Source organism: Macaca thibetana, chromosome 3 (assembly GCF_024542745.1).
Source record: "Macaca thibetana thibetana isolate TM-01 chromosome 3, ASM2454274v1, whole genome shotgun sequence".
Taxonomy (NCBI): domain Eukaryota; kingdom Metazoa; phylum Chordata; class Mammalia; order Primates; family Cercopithecidae; genus Macaca; species Macaca thibetana.
In genome coordinates this window covers 150,641,833-150,656,859 of record NC_065580.1, presented here as the reverse complement: position 1 = coordinate 150,656,859, position 15,027 = coordinate 150,641,833, and the positions used below count along the sequence as shown (strand labels likewise).

At 43.6% G+C, this 15,027-nt stretch overlaps 1 protein-coding gene across 3 annotated transcripts in view; it reads left to right on the top strand.

Annotated features, from left to right (window-relative positions):
- DIP2A (disco interacting protein 2 homolog A) overlaps positions 1 to 15,027 on the top strand; it is a 110,462-nt gene that overhangs the window by 40,631 nt on the left and 54,804 nt on the right. For 2 of the 3 annotated variants that reach the window (XM_050784323.1, XM_050784322.1), the window contains exons 4-6: positions 2,403 to 2,522; positions 3,974 to 4,225; positions 9,602 to 9,730. In XM_050784323.1, the coding sequence (XP_050640280.1) occupies positions 2,403 to 2,522; positions 3,974 to 4,225; positions 9,602 to 9,730 (501 nt within the window). The remainder of the gene's footprint in view (positions 1 to 2,402; positions 2,523 to 3,973; positions 4,226 to 9,601; positions 9,731 to 15,027) is intronic. The other variant, XM_050784324.1, reaches the window with a different exon arrangement.

Here is a 15,027-nt window from a genome sequence, read left to right as displayed (position 1 = left end):
GTGATTTTCTCAGTTCTTAGATTGATGATTTCCTTTGGGCTGCAAAATGGTGAAATTTAGATTCTGACATTCCTTCTTCATTCAAATGCCAGAATATTTCCATAAAGAGAAACTTCTGTTATTTACAACTTGGTACAGGAAAGTCAAGATGAATATTTAATTCTTTCCATTTATTTACTAGTTTTCAGAACAATAGGTTGAGTCACTGGCCTCCTCCAGTGGTAACCAATTGATTTTGTTTCCTCTTTTCCTTTTTCTTCTTTTATCAGTATCATATTTGGTGTTTCAGTCCATTCTAGTATTTCTCCTTATCGATACTCAGATTGTCCCATTCTTCGCCATTGGGAATCTCTTCAAATTGGCTTGAGTTGTTTGACCACTTCCTGGTTGGCTGTTAGGATAAGAAGTTCTAGGCTCATCCTGGGCATTTCTTCCCCTGCTCCAGAATCTGCCATTTCTCAGGTTTTTTTTTAACGTGAGGATGGTGTTTCAAGAGCACAGTCTGGGCACTAGGGATGCTGATTGCTGTTGGGCTGATTGTGGTTTGTAGACATTTTCAATGTACAGAGGTAAGACACACTTTTAAAAGACAAGATACCACATTTGTTTGTAGTGACTGCAGGGTCTGTACTTCATCTCTTTCTCTCCCTCCCTCCCTTCATCCCTCCCTCTTTCTCTTTTCTCTCTTCTCTCTCCTCCTCTCCTCCTCCCCCCTTCTCCCCTCCTCTCCCCTCCTCACCTCCCGTTCTCCCCTTCTCCCCTTCTCTCTTTCTGTCTCTTTCTCTCTCTCTCTCTCTCTCTCTCTCTCTTTCTCGACAGAGTTTCACTCATTTCCCAGGCTGGAGTGCAATGGCGCAATCTTGGCTTACCACAACCTCTGCCTCCCGGGTTCAAGCAATTCTCCTGCCTCAGCCTCTCCAGTAGCTGGGATTACAGGCATGAGCCACTGTGCCCGTTTTCTCTCTCTCTCTCTCTCTCTTTCTTTTCTTCCTTTCTTCCCTTTCTTTCCTTCTTTTTCTCTCTTTCTTTCTTGGGTTCTCACTTTGTCACCCAGGCTGGAGGCAGTGGTACAATCATAGTTTACCGCAGCTTGGAACTCCTGGGCTCAAGTGGTCCTCCAACTTCAGCTTCCTGAGTAGCTGGGACCACAGGCGCATGCCACTGCACCTGCCTAATTTTAAAAAAAAAATTGGGCAAGGCGCGGTGGCTTACGCCTATAATCCCAGCGCTTCGAGAGGTGGAGGCGGGCAGATCATGAGGTCAGTACTTCAAGACCAGCTTGGCCAACATAGTGAAACCCCATCTGTACTAAAAATACAAAAATCAGCTGGACGTGGTGGGGGGCGCCTGTAATCCCAGCTACTTGGGAGGCTGAGACAGGAGAATCGTTTGAACCCAGGAGGCAGAGATTGCAGTGAGCTGAGATCACGCCATTGCATTCCAGCCTAGCGACAAAACAAGACTCCATCTCAAAAAAAAAAACTTTTTTTTTTTTTGCAGAAATGTGGTCTTGCTCTGGTGCCCAGGCTGGTCCTGGCCTCAAACGATCCTCCTTCCTCAGCCTCTTAGAGCGCTGGGATTACTGGCATGAGCCACTGTGTCCAGCCTACCTCTTTCATCTACATTTGTATCTCCTCTCCCTTATGAGTGTCCAAGCTCTAGGGATGGTAGAATCAGACTATCAAGTGTTTTAATTTGCCATATCCCACAGGACTCACGAAAGATCTGTATGACAATGTCCTCACTGCTATCAACAATATGAGAGAGTTAAACATTTTTTGTACAGTTACTTTTGTTCTTATTAGATATTTCTGGAAGTAGAGGTTGACCAGTTTAACTTCGGTGTTTCAAAGTCAGCTGCAGTAGTTTAAACCAGGGGTGTCCAATCTTTTGGCTTCCTTGGGCCACGTTGGAAGAATAATAATTGTCCAGGGCCACACATAAAGTACGCTAACACTAATGATAGCTGATAAGCTAAGAAAAAATTGCAAAAAAACCTAATAACATTTTAAGAAATTTTACGAATTTGTAGTAGGCTGCATTCAAAGCCCTCCTGAGCTGTATGAGGCCTGTGGGAGGGGCCTCATTTGTTTGTAGGGGTTGAACAAGCGAGGTTTAAACCAACAAGATACACATTTAGGCTCATTTGTTTCGCTTTATTTTCAATTTTGGGGATTTCTCTTTTATTCAGTTTTGGTTTATAATATGGAAATATTTACATGATTTCAAAGTTAGATCTACAAACAAAGGAATATTTAAAGAAATCTAGGACTAACAAGTGGGATAGACAGAGAGAGCTTCTGTTCCTTTTACCCCCACTGAAAACAAAGACATGAAACTTAATTTGTTACTTTATAACCAGTCTTGTAAAAAGTATTTTTACTGCTGTCCTTCCTGTGTAGATGTCCACACTGAAGCCGTGCAAGCAGCTTTGGCCAAATACAAAGAGAGGAAGATGCCTATGCCTTCGAAAAGACGTTCTGTCCTTGTGCATTCATCTGTGGAAACCTACACCCCTCCAGGTATTGATAAACAATGTCAGGAGTGGCTTTTTTGAGTGTTTCACAGGCCTGATGTTAACCTATTTACTTCCCATTGAGTTGGAATATCCGTCTGGCCTGTAGTATAGATTGGACACATTTGGAGATTAAAAATGTTTGCATATGCTCATATTCCTTACCTGAAAATCTATGGTGCACATAGTATTCTTACCCAAATGGGTACTTGCTTTCTATAAGACTTTTTGTGTGGATCTTAATTTCTTTTACTAAGATGCTATTTATGTTTTTTAGTAAAGAGAGGAACCTAAAACACTAAGAGGAACCTAAAATAAGCACTAAGCTAAAGCTTTCTGAATTAAGAATTTTACAGTTATTCTCATCTCAGTACCTATAACTTAACAGGTTGTAACCAGGACTTACATGCAACAGTATAAGACTATTTGGAAAGTTTTGGGGTTGATTTTGTTGTTTTATTATTGGTACCATTAGAAATGAAAACTTTTATATGAGGTTTCTCTCTAGCAATAATGTATTTTAGTCTTCCTTTTAAACTGTGCAAGATGTTGATAGTGTCTAATGACTTTATATTCATGAACTTGCATTGTTGTATATTTAAAGTAACAAAAATAGTGACACCCATTTTTAGTTTGATGCATTTGGAGATACTACACAATAAAACCAAGCACACCAGATTCACAAGATGATTTAGTGGTTTTGGTAACACTTTCTTGCTTAAAAGAAGTTTAGTGTTGAAAAAAATCTTAGAAATGACTGTCAAATTATTGTTTTTATTAAACATAGCTATAGACACTATCCAATTTTAAAATAATTTTTTAATAATTGTAAAACCCATAATAAAACACTCACTCATGCTGACTTGAAGAAACCTTAATGTACAGTTAATTTTGTTGACTGAAGCCATTTGCTTGGGGAAGGAGTTGTTTGTAGAGCTAGTTCACCTGACTCCCCTGAAAGGATGCATGTAGACCGGGCTGCGGTTCTCCCGTGGCCACCGTGTTGTTGCTGGGGCCGTGCACAGGCCAGGAGGCCTTCTCATTGCCTCCAAGGTGTAGGGCCGGGCCCGGGCTCGCCCCCGGGTGATGCTGACTGGTGTGTGGATATGGCGTCTGACTCTGTGGACATGCAGTGCAGCACTGGATATTCACGGGACACCCCCACTGAGGTAGATGCCGAAGCCGTTTGGGAGATCAGAGGCTGTCTTCACTGAGTGTGTGTGGTGCCCTGTGGCTGAGTTCTCTCTGAATCATTTTCCCCACAGTAGGGCTCCTTGCACGCCCTTCTAGGTTGAGGGTGACCTTTGAGCTGACTCTGTGGCTTTGTCTGGGCAGAGCTGTGCCAGGTGTACAGAAGCATGCTGCACACAGGCCTGGGAGGCTCCAGTGCAAGTGGGAACTCCGTCCTCCTCTTGATTCATCCCGATATCATGCCTGTCATCGTTATTTTAACCACAGACACGTCGTCTGCCTCAGAAGATGAGGGCTCTTTACGGCGACCCGGGCGACTCACCTCCACTCCGCTCCAGAGCCATTCCAGCGTCGAGCCCTGGCTCGACCGGGTCATTCAGGGCTCGTCCACCTCATCCTCTGCATCCTCCACCTCATCTCACCCGGGAGGGAGACCCACCGCCGCTCCCAGTGCTGCAGCCACGCCGGGGGCCGCCGCTGCCACTGCTCTCGCAGGCCGTGAGGCCCACACCCACATAGGTCAGTAACAAGCTGCTGCGGCCCCGGTGCCAGCAGAGCGGGGTCAGGAGTGTCCAGGACAGAGCAGCAGGTAGAGGGCACCTGAGCTGGGCGCCACCCTGCAGACTGAGCTGCAGGCCTGAGTGCTCTCCAAGTGACTGAGGTCACACAACCCAGATAACCCATGCTGGCTTTTTCTGCCTGAGACATTAAATTGATTTTGAGCTTTTAATAATTGCACTTGAAAGAAATGGGATAATATTTGGTTAATTCATCATTTAGATTAAATCCCTAATAACCTTTTCAACAATACAGCTCAGTTGCAAATTTTTTCCCCATCAAGACCTACCTTATTTTTCATCTGGGAAATGTCCTTTTGGTAACAAAAGTAGTTCTTGATACTTCTTTAATTTGGCAGTCCTAGTCCTTTGAGGCATGGGGCATTTCTCATAGTCCCCCAGAAGGGTGTAGTGTTTCTCAGTGTCATAACAGCTTCCTGGTCTTGAAGGGGTAGCTGGTGCACACAGCAGGTGCAGGGGTAGATGGTCAGCACACATCCATACCTGCTGGTGGCTGTGATCATCACCCTTGACCTGGCTGCCTCTCTGTTGTCTGTGCCTTTGCTCTTGGCTCTATGTTCACAGCTGCAGGGCCATTGGTTGTCTCTGTACCCGGCTGGAATTCTGAGGTTGGGGTAGACGGCTGCAGTGTGGTCTGGCTTTCGCTCCTCCAGATACCAAGTTAGACAGCCTTCGGCGTGAAAAGGTGTCAGTCAGAGCTAATCATATGGATGCATGGATCTTTCCCAAATCATAGAATCCCTTGGATTACATTCATCTTAGACATGAAAAAAGTGTAAACCTTTCATCCTTTGAAATTATATTTTTTAACTAAAACAGCCGCATAGTTAACTGTATGTAACTGGCATGTGAAACCCACACACACTCTTGCACAAGTACCATAAAATACAATCAGTATTGTTGAAGACTCATCTTAATCCCCTCCTTTTTTTCCCAGATGAGGAAAGAAGAAAAAAAGTCCGGTGATTTTAACTTGCTTGAGATCGCACAGCAGCCTAAGTGGTGAAGCCAGGGCTGATACCAATTTTCTTGATTCCTATTCATTTTCTTTGCTTTTAGTTGCTTTTCTGCCAAAACTGAAATGGTGACACCCGTGACATGCTGTTGTTTGTGCTGGGGTCCCCATGGGTGCTGAGCTTTTTTCTAAGACCTTGGTCATTTGGCTGGATTGGGGAAAAGTTGGGTATGTTGAGTGGCCAACAGCTTCTGACTCAGCATCCTCCGTAGGGCGCATCACTGTTGCTCTTCATTTTTTATTTGTTTGAGTCAATACATCTGTTTCCATTAAACATGTGTCCTTCTCCTGAGGTGTCAGTCTCAGATGAAAGCTTGCAGTGCCCTGCTCTGTCTCTAAACTGCTTCCAGCTCATAGAGGAACGCCAAGACTACCAGGGCAGCAGAAGGCAGCATTTTCCACAGAGAAAGCTCCTCTTTGGAAAACAGCCTGCCCAGATATTTCTGTGGCTTTCCTGGGTATTCCATGGCCAGAGGTTGCTGCCCACGTTTCCTCAAGGAGCTGTACAGTCCATACCTTGAAAACAGTTTTTGCACTATTGTTTTCCTTCTCTATTCATCATTGGTGATTTAACTTTATAGAAATACATAGTTAACTCCAATTCTGAGGCAGGGGCAGGAAAACAGTAATTTTAAATGTTCTGTTACCTCATTTCTTCTCCCAGAATCTCCTTTCTAGGTGAGATGGTCCAGGAGAGCAAACAAAACATTTGTAGCTTGAGTTTATTAGCCATTGCTGAGTCATCTCAACACCGTTTCCTGGTGGGTTAGAAATAAAAGCTTACTCAGCATGAAAAATTAGCCACAGTTCAGAATGTTTGACTATATAGCCCTCAGCTTTCCAGTTAGAAGCAAAGCATTTAACTCTGATGTGTGTTTGAATTAGATGTTTTCATTCTCTGAAAAGGACGTGGCTGCAATTATTTAGAATGTAGGTTTATGACCTGTGTTGATGGAAGACAGCTCCTGACTCCTGCAAATGCAGCTGTAATCATCTCTTCCTTTCCTGTTAGTCCTAGCGTCAACATTTTGTGATCAATTCTAACAAATTTTTTAAAAAGTTCTTAACTTGGACTTAATTTAATACCTTGCTTACAGGATTGCAATTTTCTACAGATTGTAGCTACCCACATCCTAAATGTTGGGCATAGTTAATTTGAATTTCTAAATCTCAAAAACAGTCAACTTCCGTCTTATTACAGAAATCATCCTTTGTTTTAGTTTCTAACACTAGATGTGTCTTCAATTTAAACTAAGGAAAGAAACATGAAAAGAGGAAGAATATATTAAGTAAAACATTTGAGGTAGAATGTATCAGGTAAAGATAATTTTTAAAAATACCACTTTCAGTTTTGGATTAAGGAAATCAAATATATTAAGCATTTTTATATGAATGTAAATACCTATTTTTAAAAGCAATACTTCTAATTATAGTTTTGTTTTGTTTTGAATGTAGTTTATGTTTATTTTTATGCAGCTGTTTGTTTTTTTTTTTCTTTTTTTTTCCCCCCTAGAGACAGGGTCTTGCTCTGTCACCCACACTGGAGTCCAGTGGCATGATCATAGTTCACTGCAGCCTTGAACTCCTGGGCTTAAGAAATTCTCCCACCTTAGCCTCCTGAGTAGCTGGGACTATAGGCAAATGCCAGCATGCCCAGCTAATTTTTAAAAATTTTTTGGAAAGATGGGGTTTTTACTATGTTGCCCAGACTGGTCTTGAACTCCTGGGCTCAAGTGATCCTCCTATCTTGGCCTTTCAAAATGTTGGGATTACAGGAATGAGCCACTGCTCCCAGCCATTATATAGCTATTTTAAAAACTACTTGTAGTACATGTGTGTATACCACATATACCTTTTTTTCCCTATATACTTTTAAAATCATTTATTCTTTTTGCTGGATTTGGAAGAGTGGGGAAATTTCTTTTTAAACTAAAAGAACGTCCTGATAGACATACTTTAAAATGCTAATTTGATCTGCATCAGGCTTTTTTAAGGGTTGTGAAAAATCTTAACAGTTTAGATTTTTTCAGAAGGTATATTCTGCTATGCAGATAGTGAGTTTGTGCTTTCATATACTTCACAGCTTTATACAAACCTAGTAAAAAGTTACTGCTTTGCATTGTACCTAGGAATACCACAGTGATACTAATAGGTACCTTTGTTAAAATATTAAACATTACCAGTTGTCTCTACCTAACAGATACTAGTGCTGATTTTTTTTTTTTCTTTTTTGAGATAAGATTTCACTCTGTGGCCCAGGCTAGAGTGCAGCGGTATGGTCCTAGCTCAGTGTAACCTGGAACTCCTGGGCTCCAGTGATCCATTCACCTCAGCCTCCCAAGTAGCTGAGACCACAGGTATCCGCCACCATGCCCAGCTATTTATTTATTTTTTTAAGAGATGGAATCTCGCTATGTTGCCCAGGCTGGTCTCAAATTCCTGGGCTCAAGTGATCCTCCTGCCTCAGCCTCCCAAAGTGCTGGGATTATAAGTGTGAGCCGCTGCACAGCCAATGTTGATTCTTTTTTTTTTTTCTTTTTTTTTTTTGAGGCAGAGTCTCACTCTGTCGCCCAGGCTGGAGTGCAGTGGTGCAATCTCGGCTCACTGCAACCTCCACCTCCCGGGTTCAAACGATTCTCTTGCCTCAGCCTCCTGAGTAGCTGGAATTACAAGCATGCACCACCACACCCGGATAATTTTTGTATTTTTAGTAGAGACAGGGTTTCGCCGTGTTGGCCAGGCCATTCTCGAGCTCCTGACCTCAGCTGATCTGCCTGCCTCAACCTCCCAAGGTGTTAGGATTACAGATGTGAGCTACTGCGTTGGCCCCAGTGTTGATTTTTATAAGTGGACAAGCATCTGTGTATTCATTATTGTGACAGAACACAACGTCTGTAAAGACACAGTGCCTTTCCTAGTGGTAGACCCAATTATAACCATAATTCCTATAGGAACTTATAGTCAGCCGCATTCTGAACAGATAGGCAGACCGTACCATGGAAATAAAACACAAAAATGTACATGCAGACAATGGAACGAGTGACTTTTACACATGTTCCACATCGAATGTCTGTTTTTAAATGTTACACCAATTCTACTTTAAGAACTTGATTGTGGCCAGGTGCGGTGGCTCACACCTGTAATCCCAGGACTTCAGGAGGCCAAGGTGGGTGGATCATTTGAGTCCAGGAGTTTGAGACCAGCTTGGCCAACATGATGAAACCCCGTCTCTACAAAAAATACAAAAATTGGCCGGGTGTGGTGGCGCATGCCTGTAATCCCAGCTACTTGGTGTGCTGAGACAGGAGAATCGCTTGAACTCAGGAGGCGGAGGTTGCAGTGAGCCAAGATTGTGCCACTGCACTCTAGTCTGGGCAGTGATAAAGTGAGACTCCATCTCAAAAAAAAAAGAACTTGATTGTGGTCTCTTAGTTTTGCAGATATTTTAACTGGCAGTGGGGAAAGTTTTAATTTCTGTAGTTGTGTTTTTTTAGGACTGCAAAGGTATGGTGTCCAACATACTTTTTTGGGGGTTGTAGTAGTTTGTATGAGCCTGGCTATGTTTTTCATAATGTTACAAAAAAATGTACCAATGACAATTGATTTCAAATTTGTTTCTACTTCCTTGGGGGAATTTATTTCTTTCTGTCTGTCTTTTTGTCTGTCTTTCTTTCTCTCTTTCTCGCTCTCTCTCGTCACTCTGTTGCCCAGGTTGGAGTGCAGTGGCGCGATCTCGGCTCACTGCAACCTCCGCTTTCTGGGTTCAAGCGATTCTCCTGCCTCAGTCTCTCCAGTAGCTGGGGTTATAGGCATGTGCCACGACGTCCGGCTAATTTTTGTGTTTTTAGTAGAGATGGGGTTTCGCCATGATGGCCAGGCCGGTCTCGAACCCCTGACCTCAGGTGATCCGCCTACGTCAGCCTCCCCAAGTGCTGGGATTACAGGCGTGAGCCACCGCGCCTGGCCCCTTGAGGGAATTTCTAACTGAAATCTCATCAGGCCATTGTGACAGGCAGGTTTACTCTGTGCCTGTCTGTGTGCTGAAGATGGTGGTTCTGAGTCTGGATCTCTTTGAGTATTGAGCCACCCACATGCACGCAGATGTCTACATAACGTGTCTGGGAGTTCATAGGGTCCTAGAATGCGTTTGGTCAGCCAAGAAAACAAAATTAATGAAAATACCACACTCTCCCCACTTAGAGCTCAGCTAGTGGAGCTTTAGACTAATGGGGTTTGAAGAGCAGCTTAATACTCATTTGACTTAACAGCCACTTTCATTTTGGGTGTGTTTTTCAAAAGCAGATCTGCATTCTGCCCCTCCTGATGTCACCACGGGCCTCGTGGAGCATTCATACTTTGAGCGTCCGCAGGTGGCTTCTGTGAGAAGTGTTCCTCGGGGGTGCAGCGGGAGCATGCTGGAAACAGCAGATGGTGAGCATGCCTCTCTTTCTCCTTGTGAAACGGCAGAGCACAGGTTTTGTCTTCGAGTATTGAACACAGTTTTAATGGATTCAGTGTAGCAAACCCAAGCCAACCATCAGTTTTAATCTGTACAGATAAATGGAAACCAGTGTGTGCAGTTAATGTTATGGAAAGCATCAGGTGGAGAAATAATTGGAAATATCAATGGAATTGGTCAGAGGGGGAACAAGGAGAGTGGGGAGGGAAAAGACTTCCAAATTTAGATAGGATGCAAAAGGAGTTTCGATCTGCAATATAGTAGGGAAATGAGAAGCTGTGGGAAGTTTCTTTATTTAGATTCAATGTGGCAGACAGAATGACTTAGTCAGTGCAAGTGCACACACCCACCTGTGACAGAACAGCCCCTACACTCTCCATCCTCAGCAGCCTGTGAAGTTGGTACAGCAGCAGTCATGGCTTCCCACGTACAGGCTCAGAGATGTCGGTGTAACTTTCATCGTGTCCTCATTTATACCATTTCTTTTTGAAATAGTCTTCAATGTCTTATCAAAATCATGTCATTTTTTTCCCCAAAATAATAAATAAAAATTCAGAGGAGCTCAGAGCTGGGGCCTGTCATATATTTTGGTACTCCCAAACAGGGTGTCAGATTTTGTCGAGGGCTTTCATCTCTTTGTCCAGAGGCAGAAGAAAAATACTGAATCAACATGAAGCAGGCTGTACATTGGTTAGACATGTTTTTAATTGAATTTATTACTCTTTATATTTTAAAAGATTAAGAGTTTAATGAAAGGGTAATTGACATAATGAATTGCACATATTTAAAGTGTACAGTTTCGGCCAGGCACGGTGGCTCACACCTGTAATCCCAGCTCTTTGGGAGACCGAGGTGGGTGGATCACCGAGGTCAGGAGATCCAGAGCAGCCTGACTAACACAGTGAAACCCTGTCTCTACTAAAAATACAAAAAATTAGCCGGGTGTGGTGGTGGGCGTCTGTAGTCCCAGCTACTCGGGAGACTGAGGCAGAAGACTCACTTGAACCCGAGAGGCGGAGGTTGCAGTGAGCTAAGATCATGCCACTGCACTCCAGCCTGGGCGATAGAGTGAGACTCTGTTCTCAAAAAAATAAACAAAAATTAAAGTGTACAATATTGTAAGTTTTAGGACATTGGTACACCTGTGAAAGCATCACTACAATCAAGATAATGACCATATCCAGCATGCCCAAAAGTGTCCTTGTGTTCCTTTTTTTGTGGTCCTCCCTGTTCGGATCCTTTGGCTCTCCCCGTACACTTCAGGGAACCACTGATTTACTTTCTGTCACTTTAGATTAGATTGCATTTTCTAGAATTTTATATAAATGGAATCATACAGCATTTACGTTTATGGTCTGGCTTCTACCACTCTCCATAATTACTTTGAGATTCATTCATGTTTTGTGTCAATAGTTTACTCCTTTTCATTGAGTAATATTTTATTAGATGGATGCACCACAATTTGTCTATTCACCTGTTGATGTGCATTTAGGTTGTTTCTAGTTTGGGGCTGTTACAAGTAAAGCTGCTATGAATAATCAATCTTGTACAAGTTTTTCCATAGATGGGTACTTTCATTTCTTTTGGGTCAATACCTGGAAGTAGAATGGCTGAATTATATTGTAGGTGTATTTTAACTTCTGTTTTGGGGACCGAGTTTCACTCTGTTGCCCAGGCTAGAGTGCGGTGGCATGATCTTGGCTCACTGAAACCTCCCCATCCTGGGTTCAAGCGATTCTCCTGCCTCACCCTCCCGAGTAGCTGAGATTACAGGCATGTGCCACCATGCCCAGTTAATTTTTGCATTTTCAGTAGAGATGGGGTTTCACCATGTTGTGCAGGCTGGTCTCAAACTCCTGGCCTCAAGTGATCCACCTGCCTTGGCCACCTAAAGTGCTGGGATTACAGGTGTAAGCCTCCATGCCCACCCTATTTTTAACTTTTTAGGAAACTGTCACGCTGTTTTCCAAAGTGATTGTACCATTTTACATTCTCATTATTAGTAGTGAGAGTATTCCTCCACACCCTTTTCAACAGTTGGTATTATGCTTAAAAAATTTTAACCATCCCAATAGGCATGTAGAAATACCTCATTACCGTTTCAATTTGCACTTTCCTAATGGCTGATGGTGTGTTGAGCATCTTTTCATGTACCTATTTGCCATCTGTGTATCTTTTTTTTTTTTTGAGACAGAGTCTCGCTCTGCTGCCCAGGCTGGAGTGCAGTGGCCGGATCTCGGCTCACTGCAAGCTCCGCCTCCCAGGTTTATGCCATTCTCCTGCCTCAGCCTCCCGAGTAGCTGGGACTACAGGCGCCCGCCACCAAGCCCAGCTAGTTTTTTTGTATTTTTTAGTAGAGACGGGGTTTCACCGTGTTAGCCAGGATGGTCTCGATCTCCTGACCTCGTGATCTGCCTGTCTCAGCCTCCCAAAGTGCGGGGATTACAGGCTTGAGCCACCGCGCCTGGCCCCATCTGTGTATCTCTTTAGGGAAAGTATCTGTTCATACTTTTTGCCTTTTTTTTTTTTTTAATTGTGCTTATTTCCTTTCTTTTTCTTTCTTTTTTTTTTTTTTTTTTTTTTTTTTTTGAGATGGAGTTTCACTGTCACCCGGGCAGAGTGCAATGGTGCAATCTTGGCTCACTGCAACCTCCACCTCCCAGGTTCAAGCAATTCTCCTGCCTCAGCCTCTCGAGTAGCTGGGATTACAGGCACGTGCCACCATGCCTGACTAATTTTTGTATTTTTAGTAGAGACAGGGTTTTGCCATGTTGGCCAGGCTGGTCTTGACCTCCTCATCTCTGCCTGCCTTGGCTTCCCAAAGTGCTGGGATTACAGTGTGAGCCACTGTGGCCAGCCAAATTGTGCTTGTTTTCTTACTGAGTTTTGAGGGTTGTTTATTCTAGATACAAGTCATCCCATATGAGGTTTATCATTTGTATTTTCTCCCAGTCTGGCTTGCTTTAACAGTGCCTTTCAAAGAGGAGATGGTTTAAATTTTTATGACATTCAGTTTACCAAATTTTTTAATGGATTGTGCTTTTGTGTCATACCTAAGAAATTTTTGTCTAACCCAGGGTCACAAATGTTTTCTCCTTTATTTTCTTCCAGAATTTTATAGTTTTAGTTTTTACATTTAGCTAAATAGTTCATTTTGAGTTAATTTTAGCATAAGTATCAGGTATGAATCAAAGTTTACATTTTTGTATGTGGCTATTCAGTTGTTCTAGCACCATTTATAATAAAGACCATTCCTTCCCCACCAAGTTCCTTGGCATCTTTAATGAAAATCAGTAGACCATGTTGGAGAGGGAAGGGTCTATTTCTGGGCTCTGTATGTTGTTCCATTTCCTTATTTATCTGTCCTTACACCTTGTATAGCCATGACTACTGTGATTTTCTTTTTTTTTTTTTTTTTTTTTTTTTTTTTTTTGAGGCAGAGTCTCGCTCTGTCGCCCAGGCTGGAGTGCAGTGGCGCGATCTCGGCTCACTGCAAGCTCCGCCTCCCGGGTTCCCGCCATTCTCCTGCCTCAGCCTCCCGAGTAGCTGGGACTACAGGCGCCGCCACCACGCCCGGCTAATTTTTTTGTATTTTTAGTGGAGACGGGGTTTCATTGTGTTAGCCAGGATGGTCTCGATCTCCTGACCTCGTGATCCGCCCGTCTCGGCCTCCCAAAGTGCTGGGATTACAGGCTTGAGCCACCGCGCCTGGCCAACTTCGGTGAATTTTCTTAAAATTCTTGAAATTATACAGTTGGAATCCTCCAACTCTGCTTTTTCTCTTTTCTTTTCTTTTTTCTTTTTTTCTATTTTTTTTTGACAGAGTCTTGCTCTGTCACCCAGGATGGAGTGCAGTGGTGTGATCTTGGCTCACTGCAACCTCTGCCTTCTGGTTTCGAGCGATTCTCCTGCCTTAGCCTCCCAAGTAGCTGGAACTCCAGGCAACTGCCACCACTCTTGGCTAATTTTTTTTTTTCTTTACTGCAGGTGCACACCACCAACCTTGGCTAATTTTTGTATTTTTTAGTAGAGACGGGTTTTTGCCATGTTGGCCAGGCTGGTCTCAAAATCAAGTGATCTGCCCACCTTGGACCCCCAAAGTGCTGTAATTACAGGAGTGAGCCACTGTGCCCGGCCCCCGCTTTTTTTTTTTTTTTTTTTTTAAATAGCGATTCTGTTGCCCAGGCTGGAGTTCATTGACATGATCATGGCTCACTGCAGCCTGAAACTCCTGAACTCAAGCAGTTCTTCCTCTACAGCCTCCTAAGGAGCTGGGACTGCAGGCACAAGCCACCACATCCAGATAATTTTTTATTTTTAAAATTTTTTGTAGAGACAGGGTCTTGCTATGTTGACCAGGCCAGTCTTAAACTTCTGGCCTTAAGCGATCCTCTGCTGCCTTAGCCAACCAAAGTGCTGGGATTACAGCCATGAGCCACTGCTCCCGGCTGGCAAATGACTTCTTTTTTTTTTTGTGAAGAAGTCTTGCTCTTTCACGCAGGCTGGAGTGAGTGGCGCAATCTCGGCTCACTGCAAGCTCCACCTTGGGTTCACACCATTCTCCTGCCTCAGCCTCCCGAGTAGCTGGGACTACAGGCGCCTGCCACCACGCCCAGCTAATTTTTTGTATTTTTAGTAGAGATGGGGTTTCACTATGTTAGCCAGAATGGTCTCAATCTCCTGACCTCATGATCCACCCACCTTGGCCTCCCAAAGTGCTGGAATTACAGGGCCATGGCTTCTTAACATTACCATGGAATAGTTGTGACCTCATAAACTTCCTGAAAGGGTCTTGGATGCCCCAGGGGTCCCTGGACCATTTAAAAAACTGCTAGTTTAGGCTGGGCGTGGTGGCTCATGCCTGTAATCCCAGCGCTTTGGGAGGCCGAGGCAGGTGGATCACAAGGTCAAGAGATTGAGACCATCCTGGCCAACATGGTGAAACCCTGTTGCTACTAAAAATACAAAAATTAGCGAGCATGGTGGTGCACACCTGTAGACCCAGCTACTCGGGAGGCTGAGGCAGGAGAATAGCTGTAACCTGGAGGCGGAGATTGCTGTGAGCTGAGATCACACCACTGCACTCTAGCCTGGCAACAGTAAGACTCTGTCTAAAGCAAAAAAACAAAAACAAAAACAAACTGCTAGCTTAGAACAAGTCCTGTTTCCTGGAAGGCATTCAATAAGTGTTTTCTAAATGAATTAATTCCAAAATGACTGTCCAGTGGGGCCCACACTTGGACGGATTTGTAAGCTCTGATGCATCGTG